We start from the raw sequence: 18327 nt of genomic DNA on the forward strand, positions 1-18327 counted from the left end.
AAGTCCACAGATGAGAACTTCCCCAGTCCCCTTCTTCCTGCTTAAAATCTTACCTGTGGTAGCAGTTGTCCTGCCCTCTTTTGCTCACATCCAGGAGGAGATGCTTTCTCTCCAAGGCTACAGTCTCTTTCCCTGGGCATTACTTTTCATTTCTTCCACAAGTTCTTAAACTTCATCAGTTATCTGTCTCCTCTTGCTTCTTTCACAGATAAATTCACTGCCTTTATCCTAAAAGTAAACTAAACCAAATCAACAATTTCAAAACATTTCTGTGTACCTTACCCTTTTAAAGGTTTCTGCTTCTCTCTGCTCCTTAACAGTCCAAACACAGCTTCTACATCAAGCCCTTGCTGAAAGTGCTGTTGCCCAGTGGAAGTCAGCTTTGTCCTAATGACAAGGCCCAGGCACCTCATTCTTTTAAACCCATGTACCAGCAGCCATGGCCTTGATTTCTTGGGTGGGCAGTCTGGCTCTCCTTGTCTGCTCTCCTCCATCCCAATGTTAAATTTTACTGTTCCTCGGGGTCATCATTTCTTCTCACATCATATAATCTTTCTTTGTTGTGTCATCTACTTTTGTGTCCAAATAACAGAAAAAGGGACCCAGTTTCGAAGTATTTTAAAGTATATTTAAGTATTTTATTTTAGCAAAATGTTTCTACTCATGGAATGTACAAGTGCAAAATATCCCAAGAACTCATTTAAAACATTATTCCTTTAAAAATAAATTTATCTCTATTTGTAAATTGTTATGTGTGAAGGTCATTACAAACAAGTAGCTGTTTTGGGGGGGGTGGAGGAGGGAAACAAATCTTTTTTTAAAAAAGTTTTTACTTATTTGGTATGGGAGCAAGTAAACTGTTAATCGTTTAAATTTAGGTATGGAGCATATTATTCGAACTTACAGAAAATTTTGGCATTTTCCAATTCAGTTCTGTTTTGGACAAAGTGGTTTTTATCAATAACAGATTTGAATAAGTGCAATACTATGGGACTGTTGAAGTATCTGTAAAGGGATAAGGTTAGGTCCTAAGTACCACCAGGACTACTAGACTTGTAGCTCTGCTGTTTGTCTCAGAAAAAGCATTTGAGACGAAAGGAGTTTTTAGGAACTTTATTTTCTAAAAATTCATCCTACCTATATGTTTTTTCGTACATCTTGACTTCGTTAAAAATGAATAGAAACAAAGACAAAGGCTTATCTGGATGCAGGTTTAGAGTCAGCCCAATTCAGCTTTTAAAGCACGAAGGTCCACCAGCAGGAGTTCGGCACTTGGCCGCTGCGAAGCCCTGGCCCCCCAGCAGCGCTGGATGACGTTCTCCAGCTTCTTCCCGGGGATGGAGGCGGTGAAGACGGCCGCCGAGAGGGCCGGGCGAAGGTCGTAGGCCACCACGGCGTAGAGCACGTGCTGTCGCTCCCCCGAGTAGGGCGCCTCCCGGGTGGTCATCTGCCAGAGCGTGATGGCGAAGGAATAGATGTCCGCTCGGGGCGTGACGGGCTCTCCTTTCAGGAGCTCCGGCGCTCGGTGGGTGTAGGTGCCGCCCAGGTGGTGAGGGGCCCGCAAGCACAGCACATCTTCTAGCCTCGCGGAGCAGCCGAAGTCACCGATTTTGCAGACGTCCTGCTCGCTGATCAGAATATTGGCCGGCTTGAGGTCCAAGTGCACGATGCTCTGTGAGTGAAGGAAGAGCAGGCCGCTGACCACATCCAGGGAGTACTTGAGACACTTTTCCAGCCCCAGCTGCTCCCCGGCGCCGCAGGCAGGCCCCTGGTCCTCGGGGCAGCCGGTGGCGCCGTAGATGACCTGGTGCAGAGTGACGTCGCCCCCGAACTCCATGATGATGGTCCCCAGGCTGTCGAAGCCCGCGGGCGCGCGCGTGCTGGCCGCTACCACGCGCACTATGTTGGCGTGGCGGAGCCGAGCGATGTTGAGCTCGGCCCAGAAGCTGCGCCGGGAGGCCAGCCGGTTCTTGGTGCGCTTGCTCACCTGCTTGATGGCCACGGGCACGCCGTGGTAGGTGGCCTTGTACACGGAGCCGAAGCCGCCGGCTCCCAGCCTGCGCAGCAGGCGCACCTGCTCCCAGTCGATGGAGCACCAGGCCAGCCGGCGCGGGAGGCGGGGGGCCCGGGGCGGGGTGCCCCCCGCCAAGAGCCTGCCTGCCGGCCCGGGGAGCTCGCAGGGGCTGCTGCAGGGCCGCGAGTCCCCCGATGGGGACAGGTCACCCGGCAGGTGAGGGCGCCGCGGGAGAGGCGAGGGCATCCCTCCGGCCACGTGGACCCCGCCGGGGCGCAGGTGAGCGGGCAGGGCAGAGGAGACCCCGCGGGCCTGCAGGCGTTGCTGGCTGCCGCCGCCTCTGCTCCACCCCAGCGTTTGTCTCCTCTGCCTCCTCTGTCTTCCCCAAATGAGCCCCATCTGTGCTGGTACTCAGCGAGGGATTTTATCAGATGGGGAAACAGCCTGAACGAAGCACGACAATCCCATTCAGATGAAAGCATTTCCCTTCAACGCTTAAAGTGCATTCGTATAAAAAGAAGCCCTGGAGAAGGGTGCACCGGATAAACCGCCCCGAGCGGCCCCAGGCCTCACCCCTCTTCTACACAATTTCTTTAATTATTATAAAGCAGGCTTCTTTCCCCCAAGTCTCATCCGCTGAGCGTCATCAGACTAAAGAGACCACAACAGTGCAATGAAATGTTTTCACACTTTGCAGGCTATAATGATTGTCAGTTTATTCTCCAGCTGCATTAAATCACTTCCAGCAGTTATCGGCAGGAAGAATTGAAACACGAACAGCTGACATTTGTTGAACCGATTACAGGGAAAATTAGGTGCAACGTTCATATAGGGATAAAAAATGGTAATCTGAAAGTAATCGATCCAAACAGAATCACTGATACACGTCAAAACACAAGCCCCCTAAATTCATCGGAGAAAGGAAAATGCAGCTTACGTAGCAAATTAGCAAGATTTTTTTTTTCACATCTTTATTGGAGTATAAATCCTTTACAATGTTGTGTTAGTTTCCGCTATACAACAAAGTGAATCAGCTATATTCTTAGCAACCTATCAACTCCCTAGCAGCCCTTCAGGTCCACCCAGCCAGCTCACTTGCAGAAGAGATTCTAGGCTTCTCAACAAATGACTTACAGAAGTTTTGAAGCAGTTTTGAAGGTAGAGGAGGAAAAAGCACAAAAATGATTCAGAGCCGTGACCAGAGCTTCAAATAATAACAAATATGAGAGAATCCCAGGAGAGGAAAAATCCGAAGAAATAAAAGCGGCACAGAATCATATAATGTGGAAAACCAGATGTTGAAATTAAATCCAGGGTCGTGCTGTCCAGCTGTAAGTTCTTCCGTTCTAATTTTTATAATAAAAAAACAATTTTCATTCCATACCTTTGGAACAAAGACTGACAATGTTACCCTGTTCGAGAAAAAACAAAGGAAAATGAAAGGATCTACCTTTTGAAAAATCAAATGGTAAAGTTCTGTCCTGACTTACTGCACTTAGAGCATGTAGGTGATGTGTAACCAATTTTTCTAATGATAGGTCTATGCTTCTGAAGTATATTTGTTCCAAGAAGATGTTAATAAACACAGTCCATTTACATAAGCCATTGAAAGTCCTTTGAGCCCTAGGATAAGATTTCTGTTCTATCAATATGTTACTCCTCTGACTTAGCATGTGTTATCACGTATAATATTCAACCTGTTTGAGCCTCAACCTTTTTACTTAAGAAATTAGGATAATTATTAAAGTAAACTTTTTTATTTTGGAACAAAGTTTGGGGAGCCCTGTCTGGAGTAATAAGAAAAATCTAAAAAATGTAAACTATGAAATATTTTAGTAGAAATGCAGTTGTGTCAAACCTGACATATGAAAGGATGGCAGAGAATAGAGTAAAATAAGAAAGTAACAAAATTATATTCTATAAGTCTATATTGCAAACTCTATTTAATAGCCATCGTATAGTTGGAATTATAATCTAGGGCTCTGAAACTGTTATATGGTATCGGGAATGCTGTGAATATTAGCCAGATAAGAGCAGTGGAGTGCCTTAACCTTCTTGTATTACACACAATGCAAAATGATGTGACTTATTATAATATAATCTTTATTTTTAAGATAATAGCATAAACAATTCATTCTTCACAGTTTGACTTTATTATTTACATAAAATGTAAGGTATTAATGAAAATAATGGTACTCTGTCCATTCACAAATCCCAAGTTCATTAGATCCTTCATCTGCCCATCTGCCCAAGAGTATTTAATTGAATATCCAATCTCTGGGGCCAAATGGCCTGGGTTTCTTACTGTCCCCCGGTTTCCTTGTCTGCAAAATGAGGAAAATATGCCTACCTCAGGATTGTTGTCAAGATTAACAGAGTTCCAAATACTATCAGGGCCTGATTAGTAATACCTAAATGCTAATTATTATTTATGAAACTCATAAAAAGATGTATATGGGATTATAACAATAAGATCTGTCAGACAGTATTGGTTTAAAATGTACCCTACCAGGGCTGAAGTAACATCATTTTATCATGTTAAACCAATTTAAAGTTTAATTAGAGTATTTTTTTCTGCACTTAAGTTTTGTTTGAGGTTAAAGACATAAGGGCATGTTGCCTTATTGTTATACACTAAAGATTTGGAGGGTTCACACTGATCTGATCAAATGCGGTAACTTTGTCATCCTGAAATAAATTAGGCAAAGAATAAGACGTGTTGAAAACAGAGGATGCACTGTCTCCCCTAGAATTGCAGATGAAACACAGGAAAGTCGAGGGACTGGGCACCTACAGGTAAGAAAAGGCTCTCAGGTTCTAAGAGTAAATAGAGGCTTGACATTTTCTGCTCTTTGACTGACAGCCTGGCTGTGAAGAGATCCTTCAGCATCTGGCAAGCGACAGCATATTTATCACAAGGTGTGACAACAGGTGACAGAATTAATAGATTATTGAATTTGATTTCAATCACAGAGACTGAGGGCAGTGCTGGTTGGAGGAGTGTCTGCATACAAGTATTACATGCTTTAAAGATTTTGTTTGAGAGCCTCTACTTGGGGTAAAAATTCTGATATCATTTTGTAAATAATAGTTATTATATATTATCTTTTTTTTTAATTATTTATTTATCTGGCTGCTCTGGGTCTTACTTGCGGCATGCAGGATTTTTGTTTCCACCTGTTGAATCTTTAGTTGTGGCATTCGGGATCTAGTTCCCTGACCAGGAATAGAACCCGGGCCCCATGCATTGGGAGCGCAGAGTCTCTTTTTTTTTGAATTTTTTGAATTTAATTTTATTTATTTTTTTATACAGGAGGTTCTTATTAGTTATCCATTTTATACATATTCGTGTACATATGTCAATCCCAATCTCCCTGTTCATCACACCACCACCACCACCCCACCAGTTTCCCCCCTTGGTGTCCATATGTTTGTTCTCTACATCTGTGTCTATTTCTGCCCTGCAAACCGGTTCATCTGTACCATTTTTCTAGGTTCCACATATATGTGTTAATATTTGTTTTTCTCTTTCCGACTTCACTCTGTATGACAGTCTCTAGATCCATCCACGTCTCTACAAATGACCCGATTTTGTTCATTTTTATGGCTGAGTAATATTCCATTGTATATATGTACCATATATTCTTTATCCATTCATCTGTCAATGGGCATTTAGGTTGCTTCCATGTCCTGGCTATTGTAAATAGTGCTGCAATGAACATTGGGGTCCATGTTTCTTTCTTTTCTTTTTTTTTTTTGTGGTATGCGGGCCTCCCACTGTTGTGGCCTCTCCCATTGCGGAGCACAGGCTCCAGACGTGCAGGACCAGTGGCCATGGCTCATGGGCCCAGCCGCTCCGCGGCATGTGGGATCCTCCCAGACCAGGGCATGAACCCGTGCTCCCTGCGTTGGCAGGCGGACTCCCAACCACTGCGCCACCAGGGAAGTCCCCCATGTTTCTTTTTGAATTATGGTTTTCTCTGGGTATATGCCCAGTAGTAGGATTGCTGGTTCATATGGTAATTCTATTTTTAGTCTTTTAAGGAACCTCCATACTGTTCTCCATAGTGGCTGTATCAATTTACATTCCCACCAGCAGTGCAAGAGGGTTCCCTTTTCGCCACACCCTCTCCAGCGTTTGTTGTTTGTAGATTTTCTGATGATACCCATTCTAACTGGTGTGAAGTGATACCTCATTGCAGTTTTGATTTGCATTTCTCTAATGATTAGTGATGTTGGAGCATCCTTTCATGTGTTTGTTGGCAGTCTGTATATCTTCTTTGGGGAAATGTCTATTTAGGTCTTCTGCCCATTTTTTGATTGGATTGTTTGTTTTTTTAATATTGACCTGCATGAGCTGTTTATATATTTTGAAGATTAATCCTTGGTCCGTTGATTCGTTTGCAAATATTTTCTCCCATTCTGAGGGTTGTCTTTTTGTCTTGTTTGTAGTTTCCTTTGCTTTGCAAAAGCTTTTAAGTTTCATTAGGTCCAATTTGTTTATTTTTGTTCTTATTTCCATTACTCTAGGAGGTGGGTCAAAAAAGATCTTGCTGTGATTTATGTCAAAGAGTGTTCTTCCTATGTTTTCCTCTAAGAGTTTTATAGTGTCCAGTCTTAGATTTAGGTCTCTAATCCATTTTGAGTTTATTTTGTGTATGGTGTTAGGGAGTGTTCTGATTTCATTCTTTTACGTGTAGCTGTCCAGTTTTCCCAACACCACTTATTGAAGAGACTGTCTTTTCTGCATTGTATTTCCTTGCCTCCTTTGTCATAGAATAGTTGCCCATAGGTGTGTGGGTTTATCTCTGGGCTTTCTGTCCTGTTCCATTGATCTATATTTCTGTTTTCGTGCCAATACCATATTGTCTTGATTACTGTAGCTTTGTAGTATAGAATGAAGTCAGGGAGTCTGATTCCTCCAGCTCCGTTTTTTTTCCCTCAAGACTGCTTGGGCTATTTGGAGTCTTTTGTGTCTCCATACAAATTTTAAGATTTTTTTGTTCTAGTTCTGTAAAAAATGCCATTGGTAATTTGAAAGGGATTGCATTGAATCTGTAGATTGCTTTGGATAATATAGTCATTTTCACAATATTGATTCTTCCAATCCAAGAGCATGGTATATCTCTCCATCTGTTTGTATCATCTTTAATTTCTTTCATCAGTATCTTATAGTTTTCTTCATACAGGTCTTTTGTCTCCCTAGGTAGGTTTATTCCTAGGTATTTTATTCTTTTTGTTGCAATGGTAAATGGGGGTGTTTCCATAATTTCTCTTTCAGATTTTTCATCATTAGTATATAGGAATGCAAGAGATTTCTGTGCATTAATTTTGTATCCTGCAACTTTACCAAATTCATTGATTAGCTCTAGTAGTTTTCTGGGTGTCATCTTTAGGATTCTCTATGTATAGTGTCAGGTCATCTGCAAACGGTGACAGTTTTACTTCTTCTCTTCCAATTTGTATTCCTTTTATTTCTTTTTCTTTCCTGATTGCCGTGGCTAGGACAAAGCTATGTTGAATAATAGAGGCGAGAGTGGACATCCTTGTCTTGTTCCTGATCTTAGAGGAAATGCTTTCAGGTTTTCACCACTGAGAATGATATTTTCTGTGGGTTTGTCATATATGGCCTTTATTATGTTGATGTAGGTTCCCTCTATGCCCACTTTCTGGAGAGTTTTTATCATAAATGGGTGTTGCATTATGTCAAAAGCTTTTTCTGCCTCTATTGAGATGATGATTTGATTTTTATTCTTCAATTTATTAATATTTATCACATTGATTGATTTGCATATATTGAAGAATCCTTGCATCCCTGGGATAAATCCCAATTGATCATGGTGTGTGATCCTTTTAATGTGTTGTTGGATTCTGTTTGCTAGTATTTTGTGGAGGATTTTTGCATCTATATTCATCAGTGATATTGGTCTGTAATTTTCTTTTCTTGTAGTATCTTTTTCTGGTTTTGGCATCAGGGTGATGGTGGCCTCATAGAATGAGTTTGGGAGTGTTCCTTCCTCTGCAATTTTTTGGAAGAGTTTGAGGAGGATAGGTGTTAGCTCTTCTCAACGTTTGATAGAATTCACCTGTGAAGCCATCTGGTCCTGGACTTTCATTTTTTGGAAGTTTTTTTTTTTTTTTTTTTTGCGGTATGTGGGCCTCTCACTGTTGTGGCCTCTCCTGTTGTGGAGCACAGGCTCTGGACGTGCAGGCTCAGTGGCCATGGCTAACGGGCCCAGCCGCTCTGCGGCATGTGGGATCTTCCCGGACCGGGGCACGAACCCGTGTCCCCGGCATCGGCAGGCGGACTCTCAACCACTGCACCACCAGGGAAGCCCTGTTGGAAGATTTTTAATCACAGTTTCAATTTCATTCCTTGTGATTGGTCTGTTCATATTTTCTATTTCTTCCTGGTTTAGTCTTGTAAGTTTATCCCTTTCTAGGAATTTGTCCATTTCTTCCAGGTTGTCCATTTTATTGGCATAGAGTTGATTGTAGTAGTCTCTTAGGATGCTTTGTATTTCTGCAGTGTCTGTTTTAACTTCTCCTTTTTCATTTCTAATTTTATTGATTTGAGTCCTCTCCCTCTTTTTCTTTCTGGCTAATGGTTTATCAATTTTGTTTATCTTCTCAAAGAACCAGCTTTTAGTTTTATTGATTTTTGTTTCTATTTCATTAAGTTCTGCTCTGATCTTTATGATTTCTTTCCTTCTACTTACTTTGGGTTTTGTTTGTTCTTCTTTCTCTAGTTTCTTTAGGTGTAAGGTTAGATTGTTTATTTGAGATTTTTCTTGTTTCTTGAGGTAGGCTTGTATTGCTATAAACTTCCCTCTTAGAACTGCCTTTGCTGCATCCATAGGTTTTGGATTGCCATGTTTTCATTGTAATTCATCTCTAGGTATTTTTTGATTTCCTCAGTGAACTCTTGGTTATTTAGTAATGTGTTGTTTAACCTCCATGTGTTTGTGTTTTTTACGTTTTTTTCTCTGTAATTGATTTCTAATCTCATAGCATTGTGGTCAGAAAAGATGCTTGATATGATTTCAATTTTCTTAAATTTACTGAGGCTTGATCTGTGACCCAAGACGTGATCTATCCTGGAGAATATCCATGTGCACTTGAGAAGAAAGTGTAATCTGTTTCTGGATGGAATGTCCTGTAAGTATCAGTTAAATCTATCTGGTCTATTGTGTCATTTAAAGCTTGTGTTTCCTTATTAATTTTCTGTCTGGATGATCTGTCCATTGGTGTAAGTGAGGTGTTAAAGTCCCCCTCTATTATTGTGTTACTGTTGATTTCCTCTTTTGTAGCTGTTAGCAGTTGCCTTATGTACTGAGGTGCTCCTAAGTTGGATGCATATATATTTATAATTGTTATATCTTCTTCTTGTTTTGATCCCTTGATCATTATGTAGTGTCCTTCCTTGCCTCTTGTAACAGTCTTTATTTTAAAGTCTATTTTATCTGATATGAGTATTGCTACTCCAGCTTTCTTTTGATTTCCATTTGCATGGAGTGTCTTTTTCCATCCCCTCACTTTCAGTCTGTATGTGTCCCTAGGTCTGATGTGGGTCTCTTGTGGACAGCATATATATGGGTCTTGTTTTTGTATCCATTCAGGGAGCCTGTGCCTTTTGGTTGGAGCATTTAATCTATTCACGTTTAAGGTAATTATCAATATGTATGTTCCTGTTACCATTTTCTTAATTGTTTTGGGTTTGTTTTTGTAGGTCCTGTTCTTCTCTTGTGTTTCCCACCTAGAGAAGTTCCTTTAGCATTTGTTGTAGAGCTGGTTTGGTGGTGCTGAATTCTCTTAGCTTTTGCTTGTCTTTAAAGCTTTTGATTTCTCCATCGAATCTGAATGAAATCCTTGCCAGGTAGAGTAATCTTGGTTGTAGGTTCTTCCCTTTCATCACTTAAATATATCATGCCACTCCCTTCTGGCTTGTAGAGTTTCTGCTGAGAAATCAGCTGTTAACTTTATGGGAGTTCCCTTGTATGTTATTTGTCATTTTTCCCTTGTTGCTTTCAATAATTTTTCTCTGTTTTTAATTTTTGTCAGTTTGATTACTATGTGTCTCAGCATATTTCTCTTTGGGTTAATCTTGCCTGGGACTCTCTGTGCCTCCTGGACTTGGGTGGCTGTTTCCTTTCCCACGTTAGGGAAGTTTTCGACTATAATCTTTCAAATATCTTCTTGGGTCCTTCCTCTCTCTCTTTTCCTTCTGGGAGCCCTATAATGCAAATGTTGTTGTGTTTAATGTTGTCCCAGAGGTCTCTTAGGCTGTCTTCATTTCTTTTCATTCTTTTTTCTTTATTCTGTTTTCCTGGCACTGAGTTCCACAATTCTGTGTTCCAGATCACTTATCCGTTCTTCTGCCTCAGTTTTTCTGCCATTGATTCCTTCTAGTGTAGCTTTTATTTCAGTTATTGTATTGTTCATCTCTGTTTGTTTGTTCTTTAATTCTTCTAGGTCTTTGTTAAACATGTCTTGCATCTTCTCGATCTTTGCCTCCATTCTTTTTCCGAGGTCCTGGATCATCTTCACTATCATTATTCCGTATTCTTTCCTGGAAGGTTGCCTGTCTCTGCTTCATTTAGTTGTTTTTCTGGGATTTTATCTTGTTCCTTCATCTGGTACATAGCCCTCTGCCTTTTCATCTTGTCTGTCTTTCTGTGAATGTGCTGCAGGACTGTAGTTCTTCTTACTTCTGCTGTCTGCCTTCTGGTGGATGAGGCTATCTAAGAGGCTTGTGCAAGTTTCCTGATGGGAGGGACTGGTGGTGGGTAGAGCTGTGTGTTGCTCTGGTGGGCCGAGCTCAGTAAAACTTTAATCCGCTTGTCTGCTGATGGGTGGGGCTGGGTTCCCTCCCTGTTGGTTGTTTGGCCTGAGGCCACCCAACACTGGAGCCTACCCGGCTCTTTGGTGTGGCTAATGGTGGACTCCAGGAGGGCTCATGCCAAGGAGTACTTCCCAGAACTTCTGCTGCCAGTGTTCTTGTCCCCACGGTGAGCCACAGCCACCCCCTGCCTCTGCAGGAGACCCTCCAGCACTAGCAGGTTGGTTTGGTTCAGTCTGGGAGCGCAGAGTGTTAACCACTGGATCACCAGGGACGTCACTATCCTAATTCTTAATTACAGTGTAGAATTCCAATTTTAAGCCTTTGGGTGTTATATTTCTTTTTGAGCTTGACTATGCTTTAAAAAATTAGGTGTATTTGCTTAAAACCCATTCTTATAATTTTAGCTTTATACAAATACATATATAGTTATATACATTCCACCAAAGGAGTAAACACAAAGCTGTGTTTTACAGCACCCCAGTGCTTTTTGGAAGTAAGGCAGTTTTTAAGTTGGTAAAAACAGAATTGCTTATAGTCTTGTGTGTGTGTGTCTGGATGGATGAATAGATAGATGATAGGTTTTGTATATATACATGTAATTCTTTTTAGTGATTAAAAATTGCCTTACTTGCTATCTCTTATTAGATTAAAACTTTAAAAATATGACTTTTTAATCTATTTATATCTATATAAAATATATAATATGTCTTCTCAATGCCTCTTATTAGATTAAGACCTTTTAAATTTGAAATGCAAACAATTCCTTTCTCATCTGACCTTCTGCAATCTAGACTAATCTGAGGAGAGATTCACTTCATGTTCATGTATTCTGAAATACTTAACTGTTCTATAATGGACAAAAAGAATGTTCTCATTATTTCTAGGGCATGCCTCCTTAACAGCGTGAGGATTTCAGTGCTAATGCTTTAAAGCTTAATCTTATATGAGATAAAGAACTAGTACTTCTATAGTGACGATCCTGGCACCACTGGCCCACATGTTTGGAAGTGGAACATCAGGAAACTTGGAACTCCACACAAGATGATTTTAGATGAATCTGGTGGAGGAGGAGCCCAAGTATTAGAAGGTCTTTAGGGCTTGTTGAGATCGGGGAGCCTGGAGTACAGTCTCAGTGGGTCCTATTTGGGCAGGAGGTGGAGAAAGAACCTTCTGGAGGGCTTCCCCTCAATATTTCTCTCAACGTGTTTAGTGTGGTTTTGGCCGCTTTCTTGGTAGCTTGTGTCAGAGCCTCGTCTCCTCTTTCCGTGATACTGTGAATCAATCTGGTTGTCATGGTGATTTCCCTGGTTTTCTTTCAGATGTTTCAGTATATCATAGTCCCAGGATTCATAAAGGGGAAATTAAAATTTGGGGTCATCTCTAGTGTGACTATTGTGGATTTTAGAGACCACTCACTGTGATGGGCTGGTACTAGCAGAAGAAAGCTGGAAAATCCTTTTTGACATTCAGACATGGTGGTGCCCGTGTTGTGTCAATCTAGCCTAGGAAGGAAAACAGGATATTAAATCCCTTTATTGGCTGTCACAGGAAAGATATAAAAAGGGTGTGTGTGTGTGTGTGTGTGCATGTGAAACAGAGGCTAGACAAAAAGATTTAATTTCTGATTCTTACCTGAGGCTAGAGGCTGCTGAACTCAACAGAGTTGAGTACCAGGTCCTTACGTGGTGACCTAAGACAGCAAAGGGCAGGTGGGGAGGGGAAGACAGACGCTTCTAAAGGTCAATTCTGCAGCCTCACGGCTGAGCTCAGGCCCCCTGCTGCAAAAAGTTCTGCTGACCATGCTGAATTCTTGTGGAAATAAAGATCACGGTCTCAGACTTTAAGATTCCATCACTTACTACTAATCTGTACTCAGAACGAAGAAATAGAGAAGCATACACACATCAGGGGCTTAACTCCCTGGCCTTCTCTGGACCTTTTGCTTGCTCTTTTAATCACCTTTTTGTGAAACAAATGCGAGGAACTTAATTTAGCAACTTCAGCAACCCACTTACTTGGGCAGCTCAGAACATTTCTGAGAATTATTTTTGCGTGTGTGCAAGGGTCGCCTATGAAGTATGTGAAAGGGGGTCCCTGTGTCATACGGGAGTTGTGGGTGCTTCTGGGAGGAATGAGTAGAATCTTTACCTAAACATTTCCTAGAGCTTCAACTCAGGATACCAGCGAGCACTTACTAAATGCAGCTGACCCCTGAATAGCATGGTTTTTTGGTTGTGCAGGTCCACGTAAATGTGGATTTTTCCCAATAAATACATTCTACAATAGTACATGATTCATAGTTGGTTGAATCTGAGAACGTGGAACCTCAGATATGGAGGGATGACTGTAAAGTTATACGTGGAGTTTTGGCTGCATGGGGGTTGTTGCCCCTCACCCCACGACATCCAAGGGTCAAGTGTATATGTTCCTTTATTCACAGAAACATTTGATTTTAGGCTTTTGTATGTATTAGATCACTACTGTATAATTTTAAACTGTCCGTGGACCGATCGACTGGAGGCTGATTTGGGGTTTATATGTCCCAATTAACACTGACACATTTCAAAGACCATTAATTTACAAATTACCAAAAAAGAACAGCATGGTCTCTTCCAAAATTGAGTGTGATCCCAGCTCTCGCCTACAGACAATGTCCAATTACATGACCAGATGTTATTAATAACTTGCCTTCATATTGGCCCCCGCATTCAGCCCAACCCAAGGAAGGGGGTGGCTACACAATAATTTGTCCCAGATGACCCCATAGAAGATAGCAGACAGGCGGTAACTTGTGTTATTTTCCCCAAAAGGAATAGCGTTGCGTTGGCACGTTAGCAAGCGTGTTGATCCAGGTGAAGCAGAATCGTGGCTCCAACTTTGAACAACAGCTAAAGTCAGAAGAAGCAGGGTCAGGGAAGCATAGTAGAAGATATGAAATTACTATAAATCTTCGTTTTGTTCAATTTTTGTTTTTGTTTTCTGGCCATGCCGTGTGGCATGTGGGATCTTATTTCCCCGACTAGGGATCGAACCCTTACCCGCTGCAGTGGAAGCGCCGAGCCCTAACCACTGGACCTCCAGGGAAGGCCCATATAAATCTTCATTTTAAATGGCTTTGGGTTTTAGATTGTATTGTCCCTTGCTCGGTTCTATGTTTCCAATGCTTTTAACTTATGCTTTCCTATTGTTTGGTTTGTTGCATAATTAACCCTACACTCTATTTTCCATGTTTGTACACCGACCCCCAATCAATATATTATCAATGTAATAGATAATTATAATACTTGAATCTAGTTTAGGACATAAGTTTATTTATTTTAAGATTTTTTAAATATTTATTTTATTTATCATCATTTATTTTTGGCTGCATTGGGTCTTCGTTGCTGCGCGCGGGCTTTCTCTAGTTGTGGTGAGCAGGGGCTATTCTTCTTTGCAGTGCGGGAGCTTCTCATTGTGGTGGCTTCTCTTGTTGCGGAGCACGGGCTCTAGGCGCACGGGCTTCAGTAGTTGTGGCACGCAGGCTCAGTAGTTGTGGCTCCTGGGCTCTAGAGCGCAGGCTCAGGAGTTGTGGTGCACAGGCTTAGTTGCTCCACGGCATGTGGGATCTTCCTGGACCAGGGCTCCAACCCATGTCTCCTGCATGGGCAGGCGAATTCTTAACCACTGCGCCACCAGGAAAGCCCTAGGACATAAGTTTAAATTCCATTGCACCACCTTATGACACAAACTGGGGAGTGTATACATCAAAATATCATTGCTTTTGGTGGTGTTACAGGGAGAGAGAAGATTGCATTAGCCGGATTCATAAAAGCTTACAAAAATTAGGGGGATTTAGGATAATCTTTCAATACAGAAACAAAATTAGGCATAACATTGACACAGCAGGAATAGCCTCATTCAATTTACTACAATGCACAGTTAACCACTGTATTAGTTAGCCTTCTCAGGTTCCCCAAAGTAGTAGAAACCAACTTAAGCAAAAAGAAGTTTATTGGAAAGATTTTGCAGGGTCACGGACTCAGTAGGAACCTGAAGAACCATGCTCAGCAGTGGGCAAGAACCAGGACTTTTCTGCAGAACCAGGAAACATGAACCACTGTATCAGCCTGTGCAGAAGAGCAGGGCCAGATACAAACTGTTGGGCTGAGTGTCCCTCAGTCATTTTTTTAGTCTTAGGATGGAGCAGCCCACAGGTCAATTTTGTTCACTTTTCTCCCCTCCTGGTGGTACAGCTTGGGGAAAACTAGAACATGAGGCTTTGGTTCCCTCTGCGGGAAGCAGGCACCTGGATATACTGTTTCAATCAGACCATGAAACATTGTGGGGAGAAGTAATTTCTCAAAAAGAAAAGAAACAAACTTATGGTTGCCGAGCGGGAAGCAGGGGTGGGGTGGATTGGGAGATTGGGGTTGAGGTATATACACTACTATGTATAAAATAGATAACCGGGCTTCCCTGGTGGCGCAGTGGTTGGGGGTCCGCCTGCCAATGCAGGGGAAACGGGTTCGTGCCCCGGTCCGGGAGGATCCCACATGCCGCGGAGCGGCTGGGCCCGTGAGCCATGGCCGCTGGGCCTGTGCGTCCGGAGCCTGTGCTCCGCAACGGGAGAGGCCACAGCAGTGAGAGGCCCGCGCACAGCAAAAAAAAAAAAAAAAAAAAAAAAGATAACTAATGAGAACCTGCTGTATAGCACAGGGAACTCTACTCAGTGCTCTGCGGTGACCTCAACGGAAAGGAAATGTAAAACAGAGGGGATATATGTATACGTATAGCCGATTCACTTTGCTGTACGACAGAAACTAACACAACATTGTAAAGCAACCATACGCCAGTAAAATTAATTAAGAAAAGGAAACCAATGTGTTGTTAGGAAAGTCTAGATATTGTGCAGCCAAAAGGTGACAGGGTTCCTCTACACTCTCCAGGGCACCTGTCTCTGGCAAACCCAGGGCAATAAGGGGGGCACGGAGGTGAAACTGCCCGAGCGTGTCTACGTCCTATGTTCAGCCATGATGACGCTCAGTCCTCTGGGACCCTCGTGCTGTTTCATGTTTATAGTTTGGGCTGCGGGAGAGGATTGTAAAGACTGCTGCTCTAATAACGGTCCCTTCCAACTGTGCTCTCCACCCATTCAGACTTTTCAAGGGTAGTCCTTCAGGATTATAATAAATCAGTTCTTATGCTACTCTTGGGAAGGGGAAGACTATCACAGGGTAGCCACCAGGCATGTCTGAGCCACTTGGAGTGTTAGCACAATTTAGTCATTTGGGGCACTAACTTCTCCATAAGTTCCAATGGTTAAGGGGTTCTTTTTATTTGTTAGGGTCTCCAGGCCTGCCTAATCATCATATTCTCTTTCTCTTGGCCACAATGATTGATTCAGTGAGTCTCAGTTTAGGGAATTTTCTAGAGCAGTGAAGAAATAGTACCTTTAAGAGAATGCTTACCTGAGAGAGAAGTGAATGCAGAATAAAGCAGAGATGGAGGTCTATGAACAATGTTTGAATGCTTAGGAGTAATTCTGCATGAAGCAAGCACTTCTCATGGACACATCATTTATGTGATTCAGAAAATAAATTACATTTGGGGAAATGGTGGGTGTCAGGATGTCCCAGGAGTGATTGAGATAGAATTTCCCTAAAGGTCGGTGAGATGTGAGTTCACCACCATCTCGCTTTCTCACTTGTTACCCAGGGACAACCCTTTTCAACTTTTAAAACTGTGTATTTGGGATTCGCCCCCGCTGCTGCAGCTGTACCAGGCTAGAGTGGGTGGTTGGTCTAGCCTAGCACATAGCTACCGTCTTGGGTTTGCATTTTACTTTTCTTCTTGGAATTCTCTTTGCCTCTCTCTTGGTTTGGATGGACTTTTTCCTGAATCCTACGCCTTCCTCATCTGCTTTATTTTCTTGTTTTGGTGGAACACATCCTCCAATAACTTACGGAGGAAGCTTACGTGGGAGACAAATTTTTTCAGTCCCTACGTGTCTGATGATGTATTTTACCCTGACATTTGATTAATAATTTGTCTGGTCCAAATTGTATATTGAAATAGATCTTCTCTCACACTTTTGAAAGCAGCTGTTAAGATGTCCAATGCTTTTTTTCTGGGTGCTCTGCCTGTAACTGATTGTTGTTTGTGGAAGTTTTTAGGATATTCTTTGAATTAGATATCTATTGTTGCATAAGAGATTACCCCAAAACTTCGTGGCATTTATATCTTACACGTATTATCTCACAGTTTCTGTGTGGTTAGTAATCTAAGTGCAGTTTAGCTGGGCCCTCTGGCTCAGAGGCTCTCAAAACAATCAGTGTTTCAGCTGGGGCTGTAGTAACGTTTGTGATAATCAACATAATTTTCTTCTGCTTTCACAGATTTCTCATCAGAAAGTACGCAGTCTAGAAGGTAGGGGAACAATCTTTAAATTGCTGAGAATAAAATTAGGCATCAATCTATCGATCTTTAGCAAAAACTGCTCAAAATGTATATAAAATAGATGTTTTCAGACAAACAAATTGGAGAGACTTTGCTTCCTGTAGACCTGCACTATAAAAAGTGTTAATGGAAGTACATTAAGCAAAAGGAAGATGATACCATATGGAAACCTGGACATGCATAAGGGAATAAAGATGATCAGAACCGGTGAATATGTGGCTAAATGTAAAAGATTCTTCTTATTTAAAAAAAGTTTCTTTAAAATACAATTGAGGATTTCCCTGGTGACGCAGTGGTTAAGAATCCGCCTGCCAATGCAGGGGACACGGGTTTGAGCCCTGGTCCGGGAAGATCCCACGTGCCGTGGAGCAACTAAGTCCATGCACCACGACTACTGAGCCTGTGCTCTAGAGCCCGTGAGCCACAACTACTGAGCCCGTGTGCCACAACTACTGAAGCCTGCGTGCCTAGAGTCCATGCTCCGCAACAAGAGAAAGCTTGCGCGCAGAGACAAAGACCCAACGCAGCCAAAGATAAATAAGTATTTGAAAAAACACTACAATTGAATGTTTAAATTTGAATAGATATATAGGGAGAAAATCTTAATCTGCAAAAGAAAGAAATGGAAAAATAATAAATGAATTCAGCAAGGTGGCAGTTGCAAGGTCAGTATACGAGCAACTCTTTTACAATAGCATCAGCAAACGTGTCGATGGTGATAAGTTTACCAAAATGTGTGTAAGATCTCACACTAAAAACTACAAAGTGTTGCTTAGAGACATTAAAGGAGACCTAAATGAATGGAGAGATGTACTGTGTTCATTGATTGGAAGACTAAATACTAACATGTCAGTCACTGTTCATTTTTACATTGATTCAGTGCAATACTAATCAAATTCCCAGCACTTGTGTTTAGGAATTGATCGTCTGATTTTATTTATTTATTTAATTTTTGGCTGCGTTGGGTCTTTGTTGCAGTGCATGGTCTTTCTCTAGTTGCGGTGAGCGGGGGCTGCTCTTCCTTGCGGTGCACGGG

The 18327-nt window shown here is 42.0% G+C and overlaps 1 protein-coding gene across 1 annotated transcript; it reads right to left on the reverse strand.

Annotated features, from left to right (window-relative positions):
• Positions 1-1219: 1219 nt before the first annotated feature.
• MOS (MOS proto-oncogene, serine/threonine kinase) lies at positions 1220-2260 on the reverse strand. The gene has a single exon (XM_060128447.1). The coding sequence runs from the start codon at positions 2258-2260 to the stop codon at positions 1220-1222; it is 1041 nt and encodes a 346-aa protein (XP_059984430.1).
• Positions 2261-18327: the final 16067 nt, after the last annotated feature.

This window comes from Lagenorhynchus albirostris, chromosome 17 (assembly GCF_949774975.1).
Source record: "Lagenorhynchus albirostris chromosome 17, mLagAlb1.1, whole genome shotgun sequence".
In the NCBI taxonomy this organism is placed as follows: Eukaryota; Metazoa; Chordata; class Mammalia; order Artiodactyla; family Delphinidae; genus Lagenorhynchus; species Lagenorhynchus albirostris.